Source organism: Colias philodice, chromosome 7, assembly GCF_061535455.1.
Source record: "Colias philodice isolate Cphi_HAF_F1 chromosome 7, ilColPhil1 Martin Lab GWU primary, whole genome shotgun sequence".
Classification (NCBI taxonomy): domain Eukaryota; kingdom Metazoa; phylum Arthropoda; class Insecta; order Lepidoptera; family Pieridae; genus Colias; species Colias philodice.
Genome location: NC_143092.1, coordinates 10,194,835 through 10,218,449, shown reverse-complemented (window position 1 = coordinate 10,218,449; position 23,615 = coordinate 10,194,835). Strand labels below are relative to the sequence as shown.

Genomic DNA, 23,615 nt, shown 5'->3' with positions numbered 1-23,615 from the left:
GAAACGACAGTTATAAACATAACGATGTTCAAGTCTCCGCCGAAATCAGTTCTTACATCTTTAATGAGTCTCTTTATTTTTTTCCACCAATCTTTTTTACTATATCCCGTATTTCAACCAATATCCTGCATCGGATATTAAGTTCACCGTTCACAGGACGCCAGTTCTCCAGGAACAGTGTAATCTGCGCTGAGCGTGGCGGAAATTAGCTTTGTGATTTGATCCTGGATTGTCTCTGTATATACTTTCTCTATACTTATTGAGATAGAGGTGTTCTATTCTTTCGTGAGTTTCTGTTTACTTTTCGAGATAGAGGTTTTCTAGAAGAATTCGCTACGAGTCTGTTTACTTAGTAGGCCAGAGGTCTTGCTTTATATGCAAATTCGAATATGGGGGATATCTAGTGATTTGGGTTATGTATGTTTCTGGCATAGGATTTGTAGATGTTATGCCTTCTTTTGGAGGATTTCTTTATTGGTGTTCTTTTATACGTGTTGGTTTATTGAAACAATAACTCGATTTACACTAGTTACCTTTGCTCTTAGAAAATAGAGATGTATCTTTTGAGCCTATCATGATAACGTTGCAATTGTTACTAATAGAAAATATCAACCCTATTTCACTTATAGTTTTATTGTAATGATGTCGCAGCGATCTACCTCGATCAATGCTAGGCTAGCCCTTTATTAAACGACTCCATTTAATTAACGGCCTGAATGATATAAATATTTTATTACTTTGCGTTATGGAACATACAAAGACTCTTTTATTTATTAACCGTCAAATGTAATAACAAATGAATATATATATTTTTTTACTTTATTAAAATGATATTTTGTTTCAGGATGGTGACGTCATAGAGCTTTGTCAAGTGAGCGATGTGAGGTCGGGGGGTGTGCCAAAGGTAGGCTTTTATATAATTAAGTTCTACCAGTAATAGATAGATATCTGATTTACAGTAGTAGTTACTTTTTTCTATAAGCGAGTTCAGATAAATACTCCTAATTTGCGAGTGGTGGATTAAGACTTTGGCAGTGAAAAGCCAGCTTTAATTATGAAAGTAATTATAATATAATAAGTAATTATAATTTAACACCAAGTCTGTCTTGTATACCGTCATATGAAATGCAATTACAGTTTAGTATCTAGTATATTTCACATTTCCATTTAAGAAATTATTTTGTAAATGGCCCTAATATTATACCCCTATAACATGTCATACAATTATATTATAGTTATTAATAATAATTAGAAATGAAAATTACACTTTTTGTAGGTTAACTTCGAATTTACGACTCTTGAGGCTCGTTATATTCCAATTGATATAGGACCAAACTACCCTCACTTTATTAATATTCATAGTGATTATAGCTGGTGTTTGTAATAACTACGTCAACTAGGCAGTGTAGAGTCAATGTACATTTTAACTTCAAATAACCGTTTATTCCAGGATACAAAACTAAACGACAAACTGGTGACGAAACATGGCGACCAACTGGAAGAGAAATCACTCACGATATGCAGTGGGACAGATTATATAAACATCAACTATCAGCATGTAGTCTGTCCTGATGCTAACACTGCTAAGGTAAACTAAGTTGATGATAGCATTTTGATTACTACCCTCAAAAAATTAAAAAAAAATAGTATAACATTTATAAGTTAGTAATTAGAGATGATTTAAAACACGCTTTCGCTTCGCTTCGGTTTCGTTATGGTTAAATAAGACGTTGTATTATGTATATAAATGTCTATCTTTAGTAAAATAACAAAAGTTTATCCCATCTACAGGCAAAATATCAATCTGTAATCTAAGATCTGTAATTATGTTATCACCAATCCAAGAAAATTTTAATTTACATTTACACCAAACCAATCAAGTTAAAGACTCAAACTTAGTTAATAAAGATAAAACTTCAATTAATCGCAAAGATTATGAGCTATTCGCCATCTTGAAAAATATAAAACGGATTTAGATCTTCGAATTCATAATTAAATAGCGTACTTTGATCCTCTCGAATTTAGGGGATAAAGATGGAATTGCCAACTTGATTACGTCGAGTTTTGAAGCATTTGTTGATTTTGTTAGGAAATAGGGAAGAGAAACTGTAGATAATATGGGATTATAAAGGAATTTGATTATAAAAAAAACGTTGTGTGGTTTTATGAAACCACGGTAAAAGTGAAACTGTTCGAACGGTTCCGAACACTGCTTTGTGTAGCGCATGTCGCGTGACGGTCGGCTGCCGAGTAGGTATACCTACTCGGCAGCCGCGATACACGCGACATGCGCTACACAGACCAAAAAGTTTGAGACGATGTAATAAAAGTTTCACTTTAAAAAGACGTGTGGCACTCGGGGACTGCCGCGGTAAAGCTATGCCTTCAAGCCACACCTCCGAGCCCGTTGGAGTGGGGAGCGTCAGGTTTTTTCGTTACGGAATTTCTCGATTCCGTCCCCGCGCTCAAGGCCCGCGATATAAGCTATGCAATAGCATTCTTTTCGTAGAATTTATACTTCCATACTTTCGAATATATATAAGGATAATATTTCGTGTTCAATTGATCGGCTTATTCCTTTATAGTGATTTCGTTCAAGCAAGCGAAAGTGTAAAATGATTTTCTTCTAGAAATTAAAGAAAAAGTATAAGTATTGTACTTATTATGTTAATAAGATTTGGTGAAGTAATCAAAATGCTTTGGAGGAGGGTAGTTTCAAATTGTAGTTTATTAATAAGTAAAAACTTATGAGGTGGAAATTATACTTCTAAGGCGAATATAATTTATTAATTACGATTGTTTGACTATATTTTACATACTTTTTTTTATTTTTCATATATTTTATATTTTAAAAGCTCATGACCCATTCGAATACAATATTGGATATCTCAATTGAGTTGAAATTGAATAATTTAATTGAAAATAGATTAAACATGACTCTTATTGTTTCCATAAATTTGATTAAATTCATTAACTATTCAATTGTTCACAATTATTTCAATCTCAGATATATGAACTTGATAAATTGTATTAGGTATTTTATATTATTAATTTATTAAGATGTAAAGTACTGACAATCACTGTTAATGTCTTTAAAAGGTCGACAAAGCTACAGCTATGCCTTGTTATTTAGATATCTATGGCTACAGCCTACACCACCAGTGTTACAAGTGTTTATGGGTGGTGACCACTAAAAATCAGCTGGCCTTTCTACTTTGTTTCTTTTGGCAATAAAAAATACAAAAATGGTCCAAATCTCTGGCTCCTTGCTTATACTATGCCTTAAATAAATATTTGCACAAAAAATTATCCTAAAGAACTATATTCAGTTGATACTAAAGTACATGACTGAACTGTTAAAAGCCCAAGAATACTTATTTTATGAATTGTTTCACTAAAACATGAAAACTTTCAACTCAACGCACTTCGCTCCGCCTACAAACTTTTGAATTTATTTTACACACTTTTACGACACTCCGTTAAAGTGAGTTCTTAAGCTGTTATTTAGTACTTACAGCTGGACATTTAATCAAAATGGTACTTAAGTGAATACGTTATATTAAATCTTTGTCTATAGAAGTATAATTTCTACTACTGGTATATGGTTGAATACTCAAGCGTTGCTCTATCTCAGTCAATTGACTGTTGTGTTACGCATTGGAAATAGAAAAAAAAAATTCGATAGAATCTAATGGTTTCCCATCTTCTCGATATGTTTTGTTTGGCTTATCTTCCAGCTAATATGATAAATGTATGAAAAAAAACCTACATTAAAAAGTACTAAATGAATTATCGGAGACACTAGATATCAGCAAAAAAGATGAGTCGGTCCGTTCTGTATTTTGGTCCTACTATTTGAGATAATAAGAATATTTTGCTCTAGTGTGGAAAATGTTAAAAGTCTTAAAGTATACGTTTCAGTAATCAACCTAAAAAAACCCGTAGTATGCTATAATTAAGGTCTAACGTAGAAAATTCTCGAAGGTATGGTTGGAGGGTCTGAGAAGGATCACTCACAACGTGAAGGCTAACAACGTGTGTCCCATGACGTGTCTCAAGAAGCAGTGAGTTGGATCGTAAAACTGTCGCTTTGCTGACGCTTTGGGTTGATCAGTGTTGCCATATAAAAAATCTTTACGAATTATATGAACAAGTGTTGCCATATAAACAAAACTAGGGAATAAAAATATATATATAAACATGAAAAAATATGTTTAGAGTGTGTTTGATATGTATTTGTAGTGATTTTTAGCTACAAAATTCAGTGGCAAGAAAAGTTCATGCCTTGTATAAGTTATAATATACGCACATTTATTTAAACTACATTTATTCTTTCAATATGATGGCAACACTTGTCGACACTCACTTGCAAAAAAGCTTTACGATCTTGCAATGTTACTAACATTTAGCTCCATAGCACGACTATAATAAAAAAAGACGTGTGTCACTCGGGGACTGCCGCGGTAAAGCTATTGCATGCTATGCCTTCAAGCCACACCTCCGCGCTCGTTGGAGTGGGGAGCGTGAGGTTTTTCGTTACGCAATTTCTGGATTCGGTCCCCGCGCTCAAGGCCCGCGATAGAAGCTATGCAATAGCTTAAAAAAAAAACATATTTATCATTATTTTTAAAGATGGAAAATATTTTCATACAGTCGTGCTTTGGACAGAGGCACGAATGATGTCAGCATGGATATTAACATTATTATAATGTTTTGCATGATTATGTGTAACAGTGTTTGATAATTTTGAAAATCTGTGGCCTTCGCTAAAACCCGCATGATAATTTTTATCACAGCGTAAAAACAGTTTATATGTTAAATTAACATAAAGTTTGAACAATATAGGTAATATTTTTTTCTCTTATAACAATTTAAATGTTCCTTGTTTTGGCTATAAGTCACAGATTATGCAGTTTTTTTTCTATTGTTATATTAACCGTCTTCTGTTTTGTCATCCACTTAATAGTTTATATTCTAACAGTTGTTTCCAATACTTTGACCTTTGTATAATTTGTATCGAAATGTAAATTGTGGCCGGAATATGAAATAATATTCCAAAACATAATATGATTTTAAAATGAGATTACTAAGAGAACGGTGAGAATTTAAATGAGAAGAATAAATTGGAGGTTTATTTTTCTGCTATTTTGTTCTTGATAATTTCAGTTAAATTTATGTTTTTTTTGGCAAACTAACCATTGGACGCCTGAAAGTTTAAAATCTATAAAAATTAGTAGTGTTTTTTTCTTACCTACACTGCCAGATTTTCACAAAATATGGACGTATCATGTGAGCGTTTAAAAGAAAAAGAAATGTATTAGATTATTATTGAAAATAAATTTATGTGACAAGTTCAATCCATCATATTTAAGTAGTTTAACCTTTTAAAACTTAACTATACCTTTTCCCAATAGGCTTTTACTTAATAGTCATCAATTTCCATTCAATCAATAAAGATCGAGCCTTAGGGATTTCGGTAACAGCCTAAGGGCACTTTAGAAGCAATACATTTTTATATCAAGGCTATAGTCTTTACTTTTTCGACTTCCTATAATGGTATTAAGTGATCCTTTATAAATGTATGTGATACGCCTTGGTTTCTCTTTGATCGTTTTTAAGTCTGGTTATAAAATGAACCAATTTAATAACAAATATTATTTCATAAAAAATCTTCAGACAGTCAATTGAATAAGAGCAATGCAATATTTATTTAACACATACAGAAGAAATAAAGAAGAGAAATACATCAGGAAATTATAATGCTATACGGGCTGCTTATAATTATATTTAAATGCAGTGTCCACTATAAGGTCCACTATATCGAAAATACATAACTGTGAAATAAGTGGCCAAAAACACGTAAAATGACAAAATAGCGGAAAATAAGCTTAAAACAGAATAACTCATGAATACGTAAAAAGGTCCGCTATCAAAATACAAAATGCAAAGGTCAAAGGTCAACGCATGCATGCACGATGCTTCATAGGTTTGGAAGGAGGGCCTCCGCCACATCACACACAATAACAAAATAAACAACTGCTGCCCCAGGACTAATCTTATGAAACAGTACGTAGAATCTTAAATTTCCTATTTGAAGTGAAAATAATAAAAAATGCGGGTTCAAATCCTGCTCGATAATTGTTTTATTTACTAGCTGCTGTGCTCCGCGGTTTTACCCGCAGTGCTCCGCTCCTGTTTGTCTTAGCGTGATGAAATATAGCCTATAGCCTTCTTCGATAAATGGGCTATCTGACACCGAAATAATTTTTCAAATCGGACCAGTAGTTCCTGAGATGAGCGCGTTCAAATTTAGAATTTAGATTCTAAATTAACTTTCTTAATGCATTCGATACTGTTTCTCATACATATGTAACTTCGTTTAAATATCACTACAACTTATATAATAAATGTGTCATATTGAATGTAAAGTAGTTTTGTTTTTGTTCCAAGTTTTTCTTGCACGTGTTTCCTGCAAATTGTTTTTATACTTAGCAGTAGTTTCATAATCACAGTTTTTTTATTATTCTCACAAGTTGATTTTTTTCTTACTGTTTATTAATTTTTACAGAGAATATTATGGTTGTGAATTTTAATATTTTGCATACTTACTTATTAATGCAATTAATCTGATTAGGATTTACCTACATAACTTATACACGATTTTGATTAAATCTCAAACTTGAACTTAACTCAGAGATCGTGGGTTCGATTCCTAATCGAAATTAATTATAAAAATGTTCTTTATCAAATAGAAAGCTGAGGAAATAAATCTAAATATACAAGTTTAGTTTCCCCTATTGCGTTTATTAATTTAAACATCATTTTATTATGTTATTAACATGTTTTTCCTTTTAGTTGGATGCGTCTCAGTTTCCTCACGGATCCGAAAGGCAAAGTCCCTGTGAAGGTGGTAGCTAGAACGTTCGCGTCGGGCAAAACAGAGAAACTTGTGTATCAATGTCTGTCCGAACTCGGTCTCCCCTCGGGGAAGAATGAGTCTATGGAAAAAGAAGCATTTACGTTTGATAAGTTCTACGCTTTGTACCACAAGATCTGCCCCAGGAATGATATTGAGGAACTGTTTAGGACTGTGTGAGTATCGATGATATGTTCATTTACCAGTTTCTTTCGTTGTTATTGTGTTTTCTTCGTGCATAGTTACAGTATTTGTACTGCTTTTAAAAACTCAAGTTGAAATTCACATATGTATTAGGTAAAATGTTGATCAGATTCATCAGAAATATTCGATAATTTGAAATCTTTAAATACTTAATCTTAAAATTATCCACAATAATTTCAGTACGCAAGGCAAATCAGACCGCATCAACTTGGAACAATTTGTGAACTTTCTAAACGAGAAGCAACGCGACCCCCGCCTTAATGAAATCCTTTACCCACTGTACGATGATAAACGAGCCGTGGAAATTATTGATACATATGAACAGAATGAAGAAGCGAAAACAGCTAGTGAGTATTACTGGGAATTTACTTTTTTTTTAAATACTGACACAGATTACTAAGAAGGTTACTACAAAGTACAAATCTACTGATGCAATATTTTAATATATACAGGGTGACTGGTAAGACGTCAGACGCATTTTGACAGGAGCTTCTTCTCATGAAACTGAACAACTTTTGTTCTACAACTTTGCTGAATTCGTAGAAAAAAAAATTGGACTTTGTATGGAAATCGGTCAGCTGATTAGCGAAGTTTCCTTACAGTCTTCAACTTCAGTTTCATGAGTAGAAGCTCCTGTCTAAATTAGTCTGACGTCTTACCTTTCACGGTATATTGTTATTTTAAAACTACCCATCGCGCCATCCTGGATCTAGAAATTTTAAAATATAATTAAATTTATGAATTTATGCCTTACTACCAAGAAGGTGTTGTTAAGCTTTAAAATAACAAAAAAATTGAATATATATTTTTCTATTTTTTACATTTGTTAAAATCACAATGAGGCTCTTAGAAAAATAACTGTGAAAACATCGAATGCCTATTTTTTTGCTTTTATCAGTACGGAGTACGACAGGTTCGCTCGTGAATAATAAATAAGGCTATTTGTCCCGGGAATTTGCTTCGAAAACAAGGCCCTAGACATTACTTATTCGTAAAATTTCAGAAACTTCCAAGTACCTTCCTACCTGTAAACCTAAATTTTAATAGACTAGAGTTATAATAGCTTTTTCCTAAACATAACAAATTATATACTAAAACCTTCCTCTTCAATCATTCTATCAATTAAAAAAACCCAAAAAAAGACGGTGGAAAACGACTTTGTTTTATACTATGTAGTGATTATAATACGTACCTAATCATATAATAATTATATCAATGGCTACAAATCTTTCTACCCACTGCTTATATACCTGCTAATACAAAATTCTTCCATATATTTTGTCAAGAATAGCCTCTGCATATTCTTCAACGACTTTCAAAGGACCTAACCCCTGACCTCACTATATTCAATCTATTTGTTACATAATGATCTCGTTATTTGCAAAGCCCTTACAATTTGAAGTACACTTGGCTCACTATTATATCTTTCCAAATACTTAACCCTTTTCGTACGATTTTGGAAGTTATATTTACAGAATAGTACAATATACACTCAAAAAGGATTTCAACAATACTAAATGAATTTATCCCTACATGTTTGTCGTTGATATTTTGTTATACTTAACTGTAAACCTATTGCACGCCTCATAAGCGAAGCGTTGAGGTGGGTACTACTGTCACTTCGCGCAAAACATCTGATTTTTCAAACTTAAAATGTCTGTATGTATCATACATTGCACTTGTAAGATAATACATACACACACATATTAAGAAAAAACACTATTTTTAACGTTCATGATATTTTTGATGTCATTTTTGTTATTTAAACTAGTTAAAAAACAGTTTAAAAAAGTTCTGTCTTGGACGTCCGTGTGTCTGTATGTGCGGATCCTTTTTCTTGTTAACACGATAGCGACCGAAATACTTTACTAATCGAGTCTTTTTTTTTCTCTTACGCTTGAGTATGCTCAGGAATAGAACCCTTTCATTTTTCAGGGTCTGATTCGATGTGGTTTAATTGTTATTAAATAAACAAAAATAATAATTAATAAATATTTATTAAAAAAAAATTATGAGGCGTGCACTTTTGGATTTTCCAAATTTACTTCAATCTGTCCTCAATATATAGCTAACAAGATAAAAAGTAAAACAACTAAAACCCAACTACGACAAAAAACGACGCTGAAAAAGTATAAAACAAAAGTTAAATTGATGAACTAATAAAGAAGCTATGAACGAAAAGATGTGAATTATATGCAATCAGCCCATGAATACAGGTAAAGTCACAAGCAAATGCTAGTAATATATAGATATATATATATTCAAAATGTGCAAGTAAAAAGCTTTCAAATGATACCAAACACGGCATATTTATCTTAACTTTATTTTTTTACTCTGTATGTTTTGTCCGCTAGAGGGCGCCACATTAGATTTTGTGAAACCCCATATAGCCTATAACCAGCGGACAATTAAGACGCTTCTAATGATATGTTATTTGTCGAATTCTGATAAGTAGTTTAGAAGTTACGAGGGAACAGATGAACATACATACATACATACATACATACATACATACATACATACATACATACATACATACATACATAGCCTGTCAAAATCATAACCCTCCTTTTGCTTTGCCGTAGTCGGGTAACTATATCCTTACAATTTGATAAACTTACTATAGAATATTTTTATTCAACAAAAAAAATAGTCACATCTACCAACCAATTTCTACACCTACGACTATTTTGTATCTTAGATTTTTACATCTGTTTTGATGTACATGTCTATACAAATAATAAAAAGACGTGTGGCACTCGGGGACTGCCGCGGTAAAGCTATTGCATGCTATGCCTTCAAGCCACACCACCGTCGGAGTGGGGAGCGTGAGGTTTTTTTCGTTACGGAATTTCTGGATTCGGTCCCCGCGCTCAAGGCCCGCGATAGAAGCTATGCAATAGCTTAAAATTTGAGTGTCTTTTTGTACTATTTCAATAATACTAAATGCATATGTTTACACGGCTAGTACACAATCTTCTTATATATAAAAATGAATCGCAAAATGTGTTGGTAAGCGCATAACTCGAGAACGGCTGAACCGATTTCGATAATTCTTTTTTTATTATATTCCTTGAAGTACGAGGATGGTTTTTATGTAGAGAAAACGTAAATATGTATGTACCACGGGCGAAGCCGGGGCGAACCGCTAGTAAGGAATAAATAAACAACAACCTCTTACAGAATGCCTCACAAAGGACGGTTTAATCCGCTACCTGATGTCAGACGAGAACGCGCCAGTGTTTCTCGACAGACTCGACTTCTATATGGAAATGGACCAACCACTATCTCACTATTACATAAACTCGTCCCATAATACGTATTTGTCTGGGAGACAGTTTGGTGGGAAGAGCTCTGTGGAAATGTATAGGCAGGTGCTTTTGGCTGGATGTCGGTAAGTAGCCAAAGTAATTCTTAATTTTTAATTGTTATAAATGCAAAAGTGTTTGTTCGTTTGTTCATGTGAAAACGGAAAGTTTTTATGACATGGCTAGGTCTAGTCCAATTATTTCTTTCACCAGACCATCTAGAATATGACGTATAAATCTTTTTTTGGTTTCCTTTTATCATAAGTTGTGAATTCTCATCAATTTCCAAATTAATAATCGTATACTCGTTCTGCAATCATATTTTCTTGTACATATAATAAAGAAATTCTCAGATTTAAAATAACCCCACTGACGAAAATATAAGCTATGACGAAAATTTATCTTTTTGGTCCCCTATTATTGCTACATACAATTTAAATAAATAAAAACTTCACAGGTGTGTAGAACTCGACTGCTGGGACGGTAAAGGCGAAGACGAAGAGCCCATTATCACCCACGGCATGGCGATGTGCACAGATATTCTATTCAAAGACGTCATCTATGCCCTTAGAGATACAGCCTTTGTTACCTCAGACTATCCCGTCATATTGTCCTTTGAAAACCACTGCTGTAAGGCCCAGCAGTATAAATTAGCCAAGTATTGCGATGAAATCCTGGGAGATCTTCTGCTGAAGGAACCTTTGGCAGACTATCCGGTAAGGAAATGGAAAATCTTATTTTTTAGGTCTTTTGGGGAGTCCCGAAATTTCCAACAATCGGCAAATTTTTCTGGTAAGATTGAATAGATTTAATACACATCTATAGAACTATTGCTATAAAAATGATCACTGTCATTATCCTCTCGTAGTATCTTAGGCTAGACAACTTCGTGCAAATTTTAGTACAATTCAGGAAATAATTTCATTCGATAATTGATATATCTGGAAGCTATCTTGTTCGATTTCTGTACTTTCATCCTATTTAGTATATTGTAAAATTATGACCCTCCTAGTAGAAACTAGTTGCTTATATTTGTGTCGGCCGTTTTTCTTAAAGTTTACAATATATGCCCATGGTAAGCAAAAAGGAAGCTCAAATAAAGCTCGTTCATTCATCAAATAAAATATATTCTCTATTTATAGGACAGGAGGGCAAATAAGCAGAAAATTCTTCCCTGGGTAAGTACCTTGGCCCATAAGCATCCGTTACATACAGTCGCGGATGTGTCATAGTTTCAGGGTTTTAGGAAATGTTACCAATTTTTATTCGAATTGAAAAGGAATAGCTTAAATACCCAAAGCTTTATACGTGAATACTGTCACTCCAAATAAACAATAAGGAAACGAAACAACATATTTTTAATTAAAATTTAGATACTCCCATGATAAATTCAAGTCAAAATAATTACTAGTTCGATATAATTTTGTGGAAAGTAAAAAGTTTTTGAAGTGAAGCTTCTTTAGGCGCGTTGTGGGTAAAATTTCAAGGTTGCGTCATGGCCATACCGTTATGGAGTATGGCCAATTTTTATGTTTCTTTGAATCTTGCCAAAGAAGTTTTACTTCTGACACCTGCTCGGCATGCACTCTTTTTTATTGCAGCAACAAAGACGATCCTTATTTATTTTATCATTATGTTACTTATAAAATAAATTAGATCCTTACTTTGAATTGTCACTGCGACTGAGTTTCGGATGCTTATGGGCGTATTGAAATCAGGTACGTCAGCTCGTTTGCCCTTCTCTTTTAGAAAATAAAGTACCCAGATTGCATGCTTAGTTCGGACAATGGTAAGGAATGCCCAAGGATAATAAATATCTTAAAAAATAAATATCTTAAATATTAAGATTATTTTGAATTGGCAACACATTCGCAACAGATGTTACGGATGCTTATAGGTGCCACCTTTTTCGTATCTTATGGAATGTTTTTAAAGGATAAAAATTAAAACGCATATAATGATGAACGTAGAATTGTTTGGAACTAATGATTTAATTCCACACCATGATTTTATCTCTGTTGTATCGTCTGTAAAAAAAATAATTAATAATTAAATAATGTATCCACTTACATACCATTTTATGTAAAATGTGCATGAAGAATGTGTTTAGAGCTCAAAAATAAAAGAAATACCTGTCCAAAGAAGTTTCTTTACCTTACAGTTGGAACCAGGCCAACCCCTCCCCCCACCATCAGCTCTAAAACGCAAGATAATGATCAAGAACAAGAGATTAAAGCCGGAAGTAGAGAAACAAGAGTTGGAGCTGTTCAGACAAGGACAGTTCGTTATTGAAGATGAGGTTAAGGAAGATGCTTCAGCTGTTGCTTTGCCTGCTGATAAGAAGGTAACTAGATGATTTTGATTTAAATATAATAATTAAAGATAATAAGTTTCAATTATAGTTAACTAGCTTTTCGCCCACGGCTTTGCCCGCTTTGTCTAAAACATAATAAATTGTATACTAAAACCTTCTTCTTGAATCACTCTATCTATTAAAAATAACCGCATCAAAATCCGTTGCGTGGTTTTAAAGATTTAAGCATACATAGGGACATAGGGACAGAGAAAGCGACTTTGTTTTATACTATGTAGTGATTAGGGTAATCTAATTTCTGTTTTAATTGAAGCAAAGTAGAAGATTTTAGCAGACAGATATAAATGAGAGCAAGAAATTATTACATATTCATATCAGACAAGAAGTCGAAATTATTCTTCTGTGTTTTTGGAAATTATGTTCCACCAGTGCATTATTTATCCAATATAATATCAAGTTTTACTAAATTTTAAAGTACAGATGCACCACTTGCGTCATTCGGCATCATACTTTCTTATGAGGAAGTGAACGACCGCGTCGAACCATGCCTTTTCAATTTTTACCCACTTTCTCAATTTTTACCAACACTACAAAAGTCTCTCAATGGAAATCAAGAGTCCTTCTAAACCGGTTTGTATTGTTTAAATTAATTTTATAATATAAATTTTCCAGCCCGAAGAGATAGTAGCAGAAGCCGCAGTGGGCGGTGAGGACGCGCCGCCCCCCGTGCAGTACACGGGCTCCACCACCAACGTGCACCCCTGGCTCTCCTCCATGGTCAACTACGCGCAGCCCATCAAGTTCATCAGCTTCGAGGAGGCCGAGAGTGAGTACAGAGTGAGAGTAGAGAGAGTAGAGAGAGAGAGAGTAGAGAGAGAGAGAGATAGTATTGTAGAAGCAGCTGCAGAACTAAAAAGCTAGCAGAAGTGAGGAAATACTTCGTCAATTTAGCTCGTAGTAACTATTGTAATAAACGGCCAGTACCTATCCGTAACACTGGATGAGCCTTGTTTACGCGTTCTGACTTCTAACAAAGCCACTAAACCTTTTCAAATAATTTCATAGTATAATTTATACTTTGTATTGTTACCTCTTCATGGAACTGCATTTTGAAGTAAAGAAACACACAATTCACTAATTCCATATCCATATCGTCAGGACGATGATGTTTCGAAACCGGTCGTAATTTATTGTAATAATAATCTAAATATAGTGGAATTAATGAATTGTGTTCCTTTACTATAATTTGATAGTTTTATTAAAAGTGAGAAAGATAAAGATTTAATAAAAGGATTAAATGATTGGAAAAGTAATGACGCACTACGCAATACGCTTATATATTTTGCGTGCAGCTTTACCCGAGTAGTCGAGATAAATTTCCGGGGTACAAATTTTCAGCCTCTTTTATCCCCTTAGGGGTAAGAATTCAAGATCCTTTCTTAGTGCGTACTTACAATCTATATAGTGGCTTTATGTAGATTGTAAGTATAACATCTGCGTGTAAAATTGCATCCCGATTGGTACAATAGAAATAGTAAATCTTTGTGTTGTTGATCAGTCAGATTGTGTTTTATACAATAAAAAGTAATCTCTATATAAATAAAATTAATACTTGTTCCAGAACGCAATATCCACCACAACATGTCTTCCTTCGCTGAAACCACCGGCATGAATTACTTGAAGAGCCAAGCCATAGATTTCGTCAATTATAACAAGAGGCAGATGTCGAGAATTTACCCCAAGGGCACTAGAGCTGATTCCTCTAATTATATGCCCCAGGTATGTTCAAATATTTTGTTTTAATTCTGTAACTTTAATATGGTGATTTATTTTAGAACTTTTTTGAAATTTCAGAAAAAACACTTTAATAGCTATAGGTAAACCAGAATCTGATGGCAATTAGGGAAATCAAAATTTTGAGTGTGCAACCCTAGGGAAAATGGACTGAACGATCTTGATACTGCTTATTTTTTAGTTTGTTCTCAATATCATTAGTCACATTACATAAGTGGACAATACTGTACTTAATAATGAGATATCCACTTAATATTATGTAGGTACATACTTACATGTATAATATACATATTACTTTTATACAGGTAATACATATTATTATTTACACATACCTATATTTGTATGTTCATTATCATTATGCCATGTGAAAATATCGATGTTATATCGATAGAAAACTAGACTGCTTATAATTTTTTATAAAATAAAATAAAAATAAAATAAAACTATGTTTATTTTCGTAAGTATTAACAGATACACACATTATAAAATTGACTTGGACAGCTTGGATTTGACGAATAGCCGTATTGGAAAACTCCTGTAATAAGTTTTCATAAAATTATATTCCAATCAACAAACCATATTATAATTACCTAAATATAATATTTTTAATTGAAAGTATCAAAGCGGGTAAGTCCAATTTACCAATAAAATCTTCTAAATTGAAAATTGTGATGTGTTTGACCCTTCTTCATCAAATATTTTTCTATACACATTATAAACAACACCTCTTGCTTGTGATCACAGCGGCTTTTTCGACATTTTCGAAGATTTTTTAGACAAAATCCTAAAAATTATTTATCAACTGCAAAAAAGACAAATAATTTGACAACCAATTTGATAGTTGTCAAATAAGTTGCCACATGAAAATCTTTTATTTCTTAAATATAAATATGCCATCAGATTCTGGTAGACCTATAATGTATGTCATGAATATATTTATTAATAGCAGATAAAATAAATGGAAGTTATTATTGACTTGGCTTCAACTAATTTTGACAAGTTCTACGAGATATCTTTATAGCTTATACAGAACTTAGCCAAGTATAATACCTATATTTTTCCCGTTTTCTAATAAATTATACATTTTTCTAATTATTCTTGACCAGTTTAACACAGACCTAGCTATCGTTGATATTTTCCATAATTCCTTACTGTTATAGTACAAAATTGACATAAATTTGACCTTATTTTTATACTGTTTTTATTCTCTCCAGGTGTTCTGGAACGCGGGTTGCCAGATGGTGTCCCTGAACTTCCAGACCTCCGATCTCCCCATGCAACTCAACCAGGGAAAGTTCGAATACAACGGGAATTGCGGGTACTTGCTGAAGCCGGACTTCATGCGGCGAGCCGATAGGAGCTTCGATCCGTTCGCTGATGCGCCCGTAGATGGAGTTATTGCGGCACAGTGTGCTGTGCAGGTATTGATGGAACTTTTCTGAAAAGGAGGGTACTTGCTAAAATTTTATGCTTTGGCCGTTTGCTGACCGGTGGTTGGCGTTATTGTTTTGTGCTGTGCAGGTCGGAAGAAATTAACAAAATTAGCAAAATGTGGGAAGTTGTTTAAACGAAAAGTTAATTAACATTGAACCCGAATTTTAACGGACTGGTAGATGAGCTTAACGCAATGTTCGCCATTCTTGTAAGTATAAAGAAACTTTAGTTGATTAGGTCATATAATATTTGAGATTTAACAAGTAACCCTTTAGGTCTTATGAAATCGTAATGAATGAATTAATTAATTATTGCCACATTATTCTGTGCCACGCGATAAATGGGCTATCTTACACCGAAAGAATTTTTTTTAATCCTGAGATTAGCGCGTTCAAACAAACTCTTCAGCTTTATAATATTAGTATAGATTTCTAAATTTCTTCCTCCAGGTAATAGCCGGGCAGTTTCTCTCAGACAAGAAAGTGGGAACATACGTAGAAGTGGACATGTATGGTCTACCCTCAGATACCATTCGTAAGGAGTTCAGGACTCGCATGGTTCCGGCCAATGGACTGAATCCGGTGTATAATGAAGAGCCGTTTTTGTTTAGGAAGGTGGGTTGACAGGGTTTTATACATAAAAAAGATATAGTGCTGTATAAACCTGTAAATAATGGTCAATTTTGAATAAGGCTTTGTGTAAAATTTGAATTTAAGTTGTAAGAAGACTATCATATTGTACTAAGAGTATTGACTAACCCGGCTTACTTTGTTTTACCTTAACATTTAGAACTTAGGTATAACATAATTTACAACATATTCTCAGACTTATCAAATATCAAACATCGAAGTCCTTTAAATAAAGAATATATTGTATGAAAATGTGTAAAATGTGCATAATATTAGATTATCTGTCCATATATGGTTATACTGGAAAAAGCGATGCTGTTTATAAAACTTAGCTAATAAAGTTAACGTAGCTCATTTTAAATACATTAATATTCGCCAGTAATTTTAATTTTAATACTTACGTTGTGAAGAGACAAATTATTTATTTTTGCTCTTCACCAGGTAGTACTGCCAGACCTAGCAGTCCTCCGTTTCGGAGTATACGTTCGCCACTAATTTTAATACTTACGTTGTGAAGAGACAAATTATTTATTTTTGCTCTTCACCAGGTAGTACTGCCAGACCTAGCAGTCCTCCGTTTCGGAGTATACGTTCGCCACTAATTTTAATACTTACGTTGTGAAGAGACAAATTATTTATTTTTGCTCTTCACCAGGTAGTACTGCCAGACCTAGCAGTCCTCCGTTTCGGAGTATACGTTCGCCACTAATTTTAATACTTACGTTGTGAAGAGACAAATTAAATTTTATTTTTGAAGTGAAACTTCTTTATCGGGGTTGGACAAAAATTTAGTGTAACATTTTTGCGTTACGCCGTACGCGTGACATTTTTGCGTTACGTCGTGCGCGTGACATTTTTGCGTTACGCCGTACGCGTGACATTTTTGCGTTACGCCATACTCGTGACATTTTTAAGGTCATAAAGAAGTTTCACTTCTTACGTGTGTACTCTAGTACACGCATACATTTTATTTGCTCTTCATCAGGTAGTACTCCCAGACCTAGCAGTCCTCCGTTTCGGAGTATACGACGAGAACGGCAAGCTGCTCGGCCAACGGATCCTCCCGCTAGATGGCCTACAAGCTGGGTACAGACACATCTCATTGCGCACAGAAGCCAACTTCCCGATGTCACTGCCTATGCTGTTCTGTAATATTGAGCTGAAGATCTACGTGCCGGATGGGTTTGAAGGTGAGTTGAAAGTAAGAAATTAAGTCGGGATTTAGAATTATTGGCTTAACAACACACTTATCACACACAACACTGTTCCACACACCATCACACGTTGCCACATGTCGCCTTACGCTATAACACGCCTCCACACGCCATCACTCGAAACATGTTACCACACGTAATGTGTAACACGTGTGTCTATCATTATAATTTACAAAAAAGTTATTGATCAACCACTACCAGAGCACTATATGTTGATATTATATAATATTCTTGTAGCATTAAAATACAATTTAGAAACTTTTATAGAGTAGTGATAGAAGATCATGGTTTATTTAACAGCCTATTTACTATTCGAATTCCGTCTCACAATAACAATTTTCATATAATTCTATATAAGTTTTTAAATTAAAGTAAATAGTGCAGTCCCGTGTCCCCAAGTGGGGTAAGGGGCAGATGTATTATGCATACATCTGTTTCACTGATCGATTTTTCTTTAGGGACAAGTAGGTGATCGGCCTTCTGTGTCCTGCCAGACCGAGACATTTTTTTTTCTTCGTCTCCACCGGGAATCGAACCCAGGACCCCTCGGTACTACGCTCACGCGTCAACCACTGTACCAAGGAGGTGGTCAAATTAAAGTTAAAATTTTCAATTTTTTTTTTGTAGTTAGCACATGTTTTACAAAATTACACATATTTCTATTATTCCTTAGATTTCATGGCTGCCCTATCCGATCCCCGAGCGTTCATGGGAGCAGCTAAAGAACGGACAGATAACATGAAAGCCATGGGAATAGAAGAGAGTGGGCCGGAGAAGAAACCGGAGGAGGTGAAGAAGGAAGGTCAGTTTTGAATCTAGATGTTTTAACGTGATAACGTTTTTAAAATCGTTTTAGTCGGGTGACATGTTCAGAAACTTGTGTCACACCAAAACCTCACGAGCACGATCGCAGGTATAACGAGAGAGAGACGGACCGATCTCCCGTCTCATCTCGAGCGCTGCCACCAATAAGACGTTATCACGTAAACATCTCGATCGTAAACCTACTTTACAAACAACCAGTTTTTTTTGTTTACTGGTTTTTAGCAAGTTTTACCAACTTGGTCAAATGTAAGTGGTTCTGGAACAGTTTTTGAACTTTTTTGACAGTTTCTACTTAGAAATTATTAGGAGATAAAAATCTCAGAGTTATAATAATTATTCTGAGAGTTATAATATTATAATTGTAATTCTTTACAAAAACAGCTATAATCTGTAGTGCAACCATTTTTTGTATCACGAAATATCCAAGAAAGAACAAATCCCCAACTTAATACTTTTTAAATTATCCCTTTCTTTTCATAGATTAAAAATTACAATTCATATGTTTTATCACTTCAACATACTGCAAATATGTAGTATCTGTTATATTAATATAATATAGACTTTCGGCTTTCCCATAAAATTCTATAAATACTCAAAATACAGTCCCAAGGTCACGAAGCTACAGGTAAATGTGTATTTACTTTTGAACATATAAATAGAACGCGTGTATTAACTGAGAATAACAAGAATATTTCTAATTTTACTACGAGGAAAATGTACTTTTTATTTTCTTTATAATACAAAATGTTAAAATCACATAAATTATTGAAATTTTCCGACTTACCGATTTACCGACGGAGGCTTTTTAGTCGTAGGAGATTTTTTTTTTAGATTTATTCAATGCTACATTCTTCTTTACATTTTACGCAAGATATGAATCAGCAATGTAGTGTTGAAATAATAGCGGATACTTTATTTATGTAAATAGAAAAATCAGCACAATCTAGTGATGCGTAGAACTATTAAAAGTTCTATATCAATATTATCTAAGATACGTCTTTGTTATAAAAAATTGCCCAGCCATTTAACAAATTGCATTGCAATTTTGTTTAGTCATTCTATTCATAGCAAAACTCAGGAAACCCAGTTTCCAGTAAAGATTGTGTTTTCGTTGACGGGGTTTTACTCGAGTAATATTCGGAATTTATTGATTTTTATTTATTTATATTATATATTTATTTATTTTATTTATTGATTTTTAAGCCCCGACGGTAAAACGAGGAATGAGATTGACTTTATCATGACTACAAAGAGACATATATTCAATGATGTTTCTGTGATCAACAGGGTCAAAACCGGCAGCGATCACCGTATGGTAAGAGGCACATTGAATATAGATGTGAAACTCGAAAGGTCTCGCTTGATTAAGTCAACTCTTCGACCGTTCCGCACCCAAATTCAGAACCCCGAAAGCTTTCAACTCGAGCTCCAAAATCGCTTCGCTTGCCTAGGCGATGACGTATCTGTGGACGATATGAACAACAGGCTTATCGAAACGATTCGTACGGTAGGGTTGCATCATTGCAAGATTCCCCGTAAGAATCGAACACAAAAACTTTCCGACCATACCCTCAAGCTCCTGGCAGAGCGACGCTCTTTGCTACTGAATACTTCCGATGAAGCGAAGTCATATAGGCAGCTCAATAGACGAATAACAAAGTCCTTGCGACACGATATCCGCTCCTTCAATACGAAAAACATTGAAGAAGCGATACAGCGAAATAAAGGCTCAAAAGTGTTCGCAAGAGATGGATCTATTGGGCAAAGCCGGTTGACTAAGCTGAAGACGGATAGTGGCAAAATTGTGTCGTCTCAACCGGAGCTACTAGGCGAGGTCGAGAAGTTTTATGGACACCTTTACACCTCCATTGCTAAGCCTGTTGCGAGTCCGGCGAAAGATCCTAGAGCCCGACTAACCCGACATTACACCGAAGATATCCCGGACATCAGCCTGTACGAGATTAGGATGGCTCTCAAACAGCTTAAAAACAACAAGGCGCCGGGTGAGGATGGAATCACATCTGAGCTTCTGAGAGCGGGTGGCAAACCAATCCTCAGAGTGCTACAGAGGTTATTCACTTCCACCTTACTCGAGGGCACTGCGCCAAAAGCATGGAGCAGCAGTATGGTTGTCCTCTTCTTCAAAAAGGGAGACAAAACCCTGTTGAAGAACTACAGGCCAATATCACTGCTGAGCCATGTCTATAAGCTGTTCTCGAGAGTCATCACGAATCGTCTCGAACGCAGGCTTGATGACTTCCAGCCTCCCGAACAAGCCGGTTTCCGAAGAGGCTTTAGCACCATGGACCACATACATACGCTGCGGCAGATTATACAGAAGACGGAGGAGTATAATCTGCCATTATGCTTGGCGTTTGTGGACTATGAAAAAGCCTTTGATTCGATCGAGACTTGGGCCGTATTGAGGTCTCTTCAGCGTTGCCGCATTGACTATCGGTATATCGAAGTGTTGAGAAGTTTGTATGAAAATGCCACTATGTCAGTCCGGGTTCAGGAGCATTGCACAAAGGCAATTCCTCTGCAGCGCGGGGTCCGACAAGGAGATGTTATTTCTCCGAAACTGTTTACCGCTGCTTTGGAAGATGTCTTCAAGCTCCTGGACTGGCAAGGACTTGGCATCAATGTTAATGGCGAGTACATCACTCACCTTCGATTTGCCGACGATATCGTAGTCATGGCAGAATCCCTGGAAGACCTCAATACAATGCTCGGTGGCCTCTACAGAGTTTCACAACAAGTGGGCCTTAGCATGAACATGGACAAGACGAAAATCATGTCAAATGTCCATGTTGTGCCCACTCCGGTTTCAGTTGGAAACTCTATTCTCGAAGTTGTTGACGAATACGTTTACCTGGGACAAAGCGTCCAATTAGGTAAGTCCAACTTCGGGGAAGAGGTCAATCGTCGAATCCGACTCGGCTGGGCAGCGTTCGGGAAACTACGCAACATCTTTTCGTCCAAAATCCCTCAGTGCCTGAAGACGAAAGTCTTCGAGCAGTGTGTGTTACCGGTGTTGACTTATGGATCTGAGACGTGGTCGCTAACCGCGGGCATGGTGCAGAAGCTTCGCGTCGCTCAACGAGCTATGGAACGGGCTATGCTTGGGGTTTCTTTGTGTGATCGAATCAGAAATGAGGAGATCCGCAAAAGAACTAAAGTCACCGACATAGCCCACCGTATTAGTAAGTTGAAGTGGCGCTGGGCTGGGCATATAGCCCGCAGAACCGATGGCCGTTGGGGCAAAAAGGTTCTTGAGTGGCGACCACGTACAGGACGTCGCAGTGTGGGACGGCCTACAACGAGATGGACAGACGACCTGATCAAAGTGGCGGGGAGCCGCTGGATTCAGGTCGCTGGTGATCGGTCGTTTTGGAAATCTTTGGGGGAGGCCTATGTCCTGCAGTGGACGTCTTGAAAGGCTGGAATGATGATGATGATGATGATGATGATTGATTTTTAACGGATTTTCAATTCGACTTAAAACTTATGTGTGAAAAAAATCTATATTTCAGCGTAAAGCGTCCGTATGTTTCTTTTGATGACATAGTGAAAAACCCGCGTTTAAAACCGGTAAAAACTTTTATTATCTCCAACGTTTATTCATCTAGTTCCTTGATACTAATCACTACATAGTATAAAACAAAGTCGCTTTCCCTGTCCCTATGTCCCTATGTCCTTTTGTACGCTTAAATCTTTGAAACTACGCAACGGATTTTGATGCGGTTTTTTTTAATAGATAGAGTGATTCAAGAGGAAGGTTTATATGTATAATAACATCCATTAAATAGTGGAGAAGTACTGTTATTTTTGAGGTTTCTAATGTGATGTCGTAAAAAATTACATTTTTTCCGCTTACATTGCAAACGCAGGCTGAACCCTACGAGTATTATCAAAATAATGTACTAAGTATTATACACATTGAAAAGGTCTACAGAAAAGTCCGCGATGGTATATGTCTATCTCTTATGGATAACCCACAATAACTTTTTTTTGTCATTTACTTTTTACGACAAATAATGGCTAATTTTCGATGCGATTTTAACCAATACAGCATTAATCCTTAACCAATTAAATACCTTGAATACATTGTTCATTTAATATAGATCTATATGGCCCTCCGTATGATTTAAGGGCGCGTATAAAGTCAAATCACCAATCAACTTTTAGTTGATACGTGTAATATTCAAGACCAAATATAAAAAATAAAATATATGTAAAACTTGATGATATTTTCGATTATATTGTCAGATCAAAAACATAAAATATTGAAATTGACTCGATAGAAAAAATTCACGAAGTTACCTCTAAATTTCACACTTTTACGTTTTTTACTGGACATGGTAATACTTATTAAGATTTTTTTTTCATAAACAATTATATTAAAACATTTGCAAGATATTTGTCCGAGCATTTTGTGTAATTACTTTTAGTTTTGGTTTAATCACGATAAAACACTTTTGGCGCTTACTATATTTTTAATTACGCAAGAAATCATCTTCCATCGCACGTTCCGGGAGCTAAAAACATAATTCTATTTCATACATCAGACGCTATCGCTCCGTTGAGACGAGTAGACCACGCTAAAATTGCTGCGCCGTGTTTTATAATTACGCCGAATATTGATTTGTAAACAACAAAATGAAAAGACTTAAGAAACGAGAACTAAAAAAGATTCAAATTGAAAAGATAACTAAATGTCGAAGGTAAGTTATAATAGTATTGTTATAATATTAATAAATAATAATTATAATATAAAAAGATAAGTCTTGATTTACCTATTTGAGAAAGTTTAGTTTCTGTAAAATAATTTCCGCGGGCTGAGTATTGACGCGATAGCAGCAGCAACTATAGATAGGTAAATAAAATTCATAGTGGTACCTAATTCTTACAGTCGCGGTGCAATCAATCAAGTCAAGAAAGATTTATATTATTATTATTACTATAGGCAGATCCTAT

At 34.9% G+C, this 23,615-nt stretch overlaps 1 protein-coding gene across 4 annotated transcripts in view; it reads left to right on the top strand.

Annotated features, from left to right (window-relative positions):
• norpA (no receptor potential A) overlaps positions 1-23,615 on the top strand; it is an 82,490-nt gene that overhangs the window by 48,266 nt on the left and 10,609 nt on the right. For 2 of the 4 annotated variants that reach the window (XM_089697632.1, XM_089697633.1), the window contains exons 4-18: positions 845-904; positions 1,451-1,588; positions 3,985-4,064; positions 6,856-7,092; positions 7,301-7,467; positions 10,304-10,514; positions 10,886-11,144; positions 11,571-11,606; positions 12,590-12,772; positions 13,415-13,568; positions 14,364-14,521; positions 15,751-15,957; positions 16,420-16,584; positions 17,585-17,789; positions 18,487-18,615. In XM_089697632.1, coding sequence (XP_089553758.1) covers positions 845-904; positions 1,451-1,588; positions 3,985-4,064; positions 6,856-7,092; positions 7,301-7,467; positions 10,304-10,514; positions 10,886-11,144; positions 11,571-11,606; positions 12,590-12,772; positions 13,415-13,568; positions 14,364-14,521; positions 15,751-15,957; positions 16,420-16,584; positions 17,585-17,789; positions 18,487-18,615 — 2,389 coding nt within the window. Of the gene's footprint in view, positions 1-844; positions 905-1,450; positions 1,589-3,984; positions 4,065-6,855; positions 7,093-7,300; positions 7,468-10,303; positions 10,515-10,885; positions 11,145-11,570; positions 11,607-12,589; positions 12,773-13,414; positions 13,569-14,363; positions 14,522-15,750; positions 15,958-16,419; positions 16,585-17,584; positions 17,790-18,486; positions 18,616-23,615 lie in introns of those variants that run through there. The other 2 variants (XM_089697634.1, XM_089697635.1) reach the window with 2 other exon arrangements.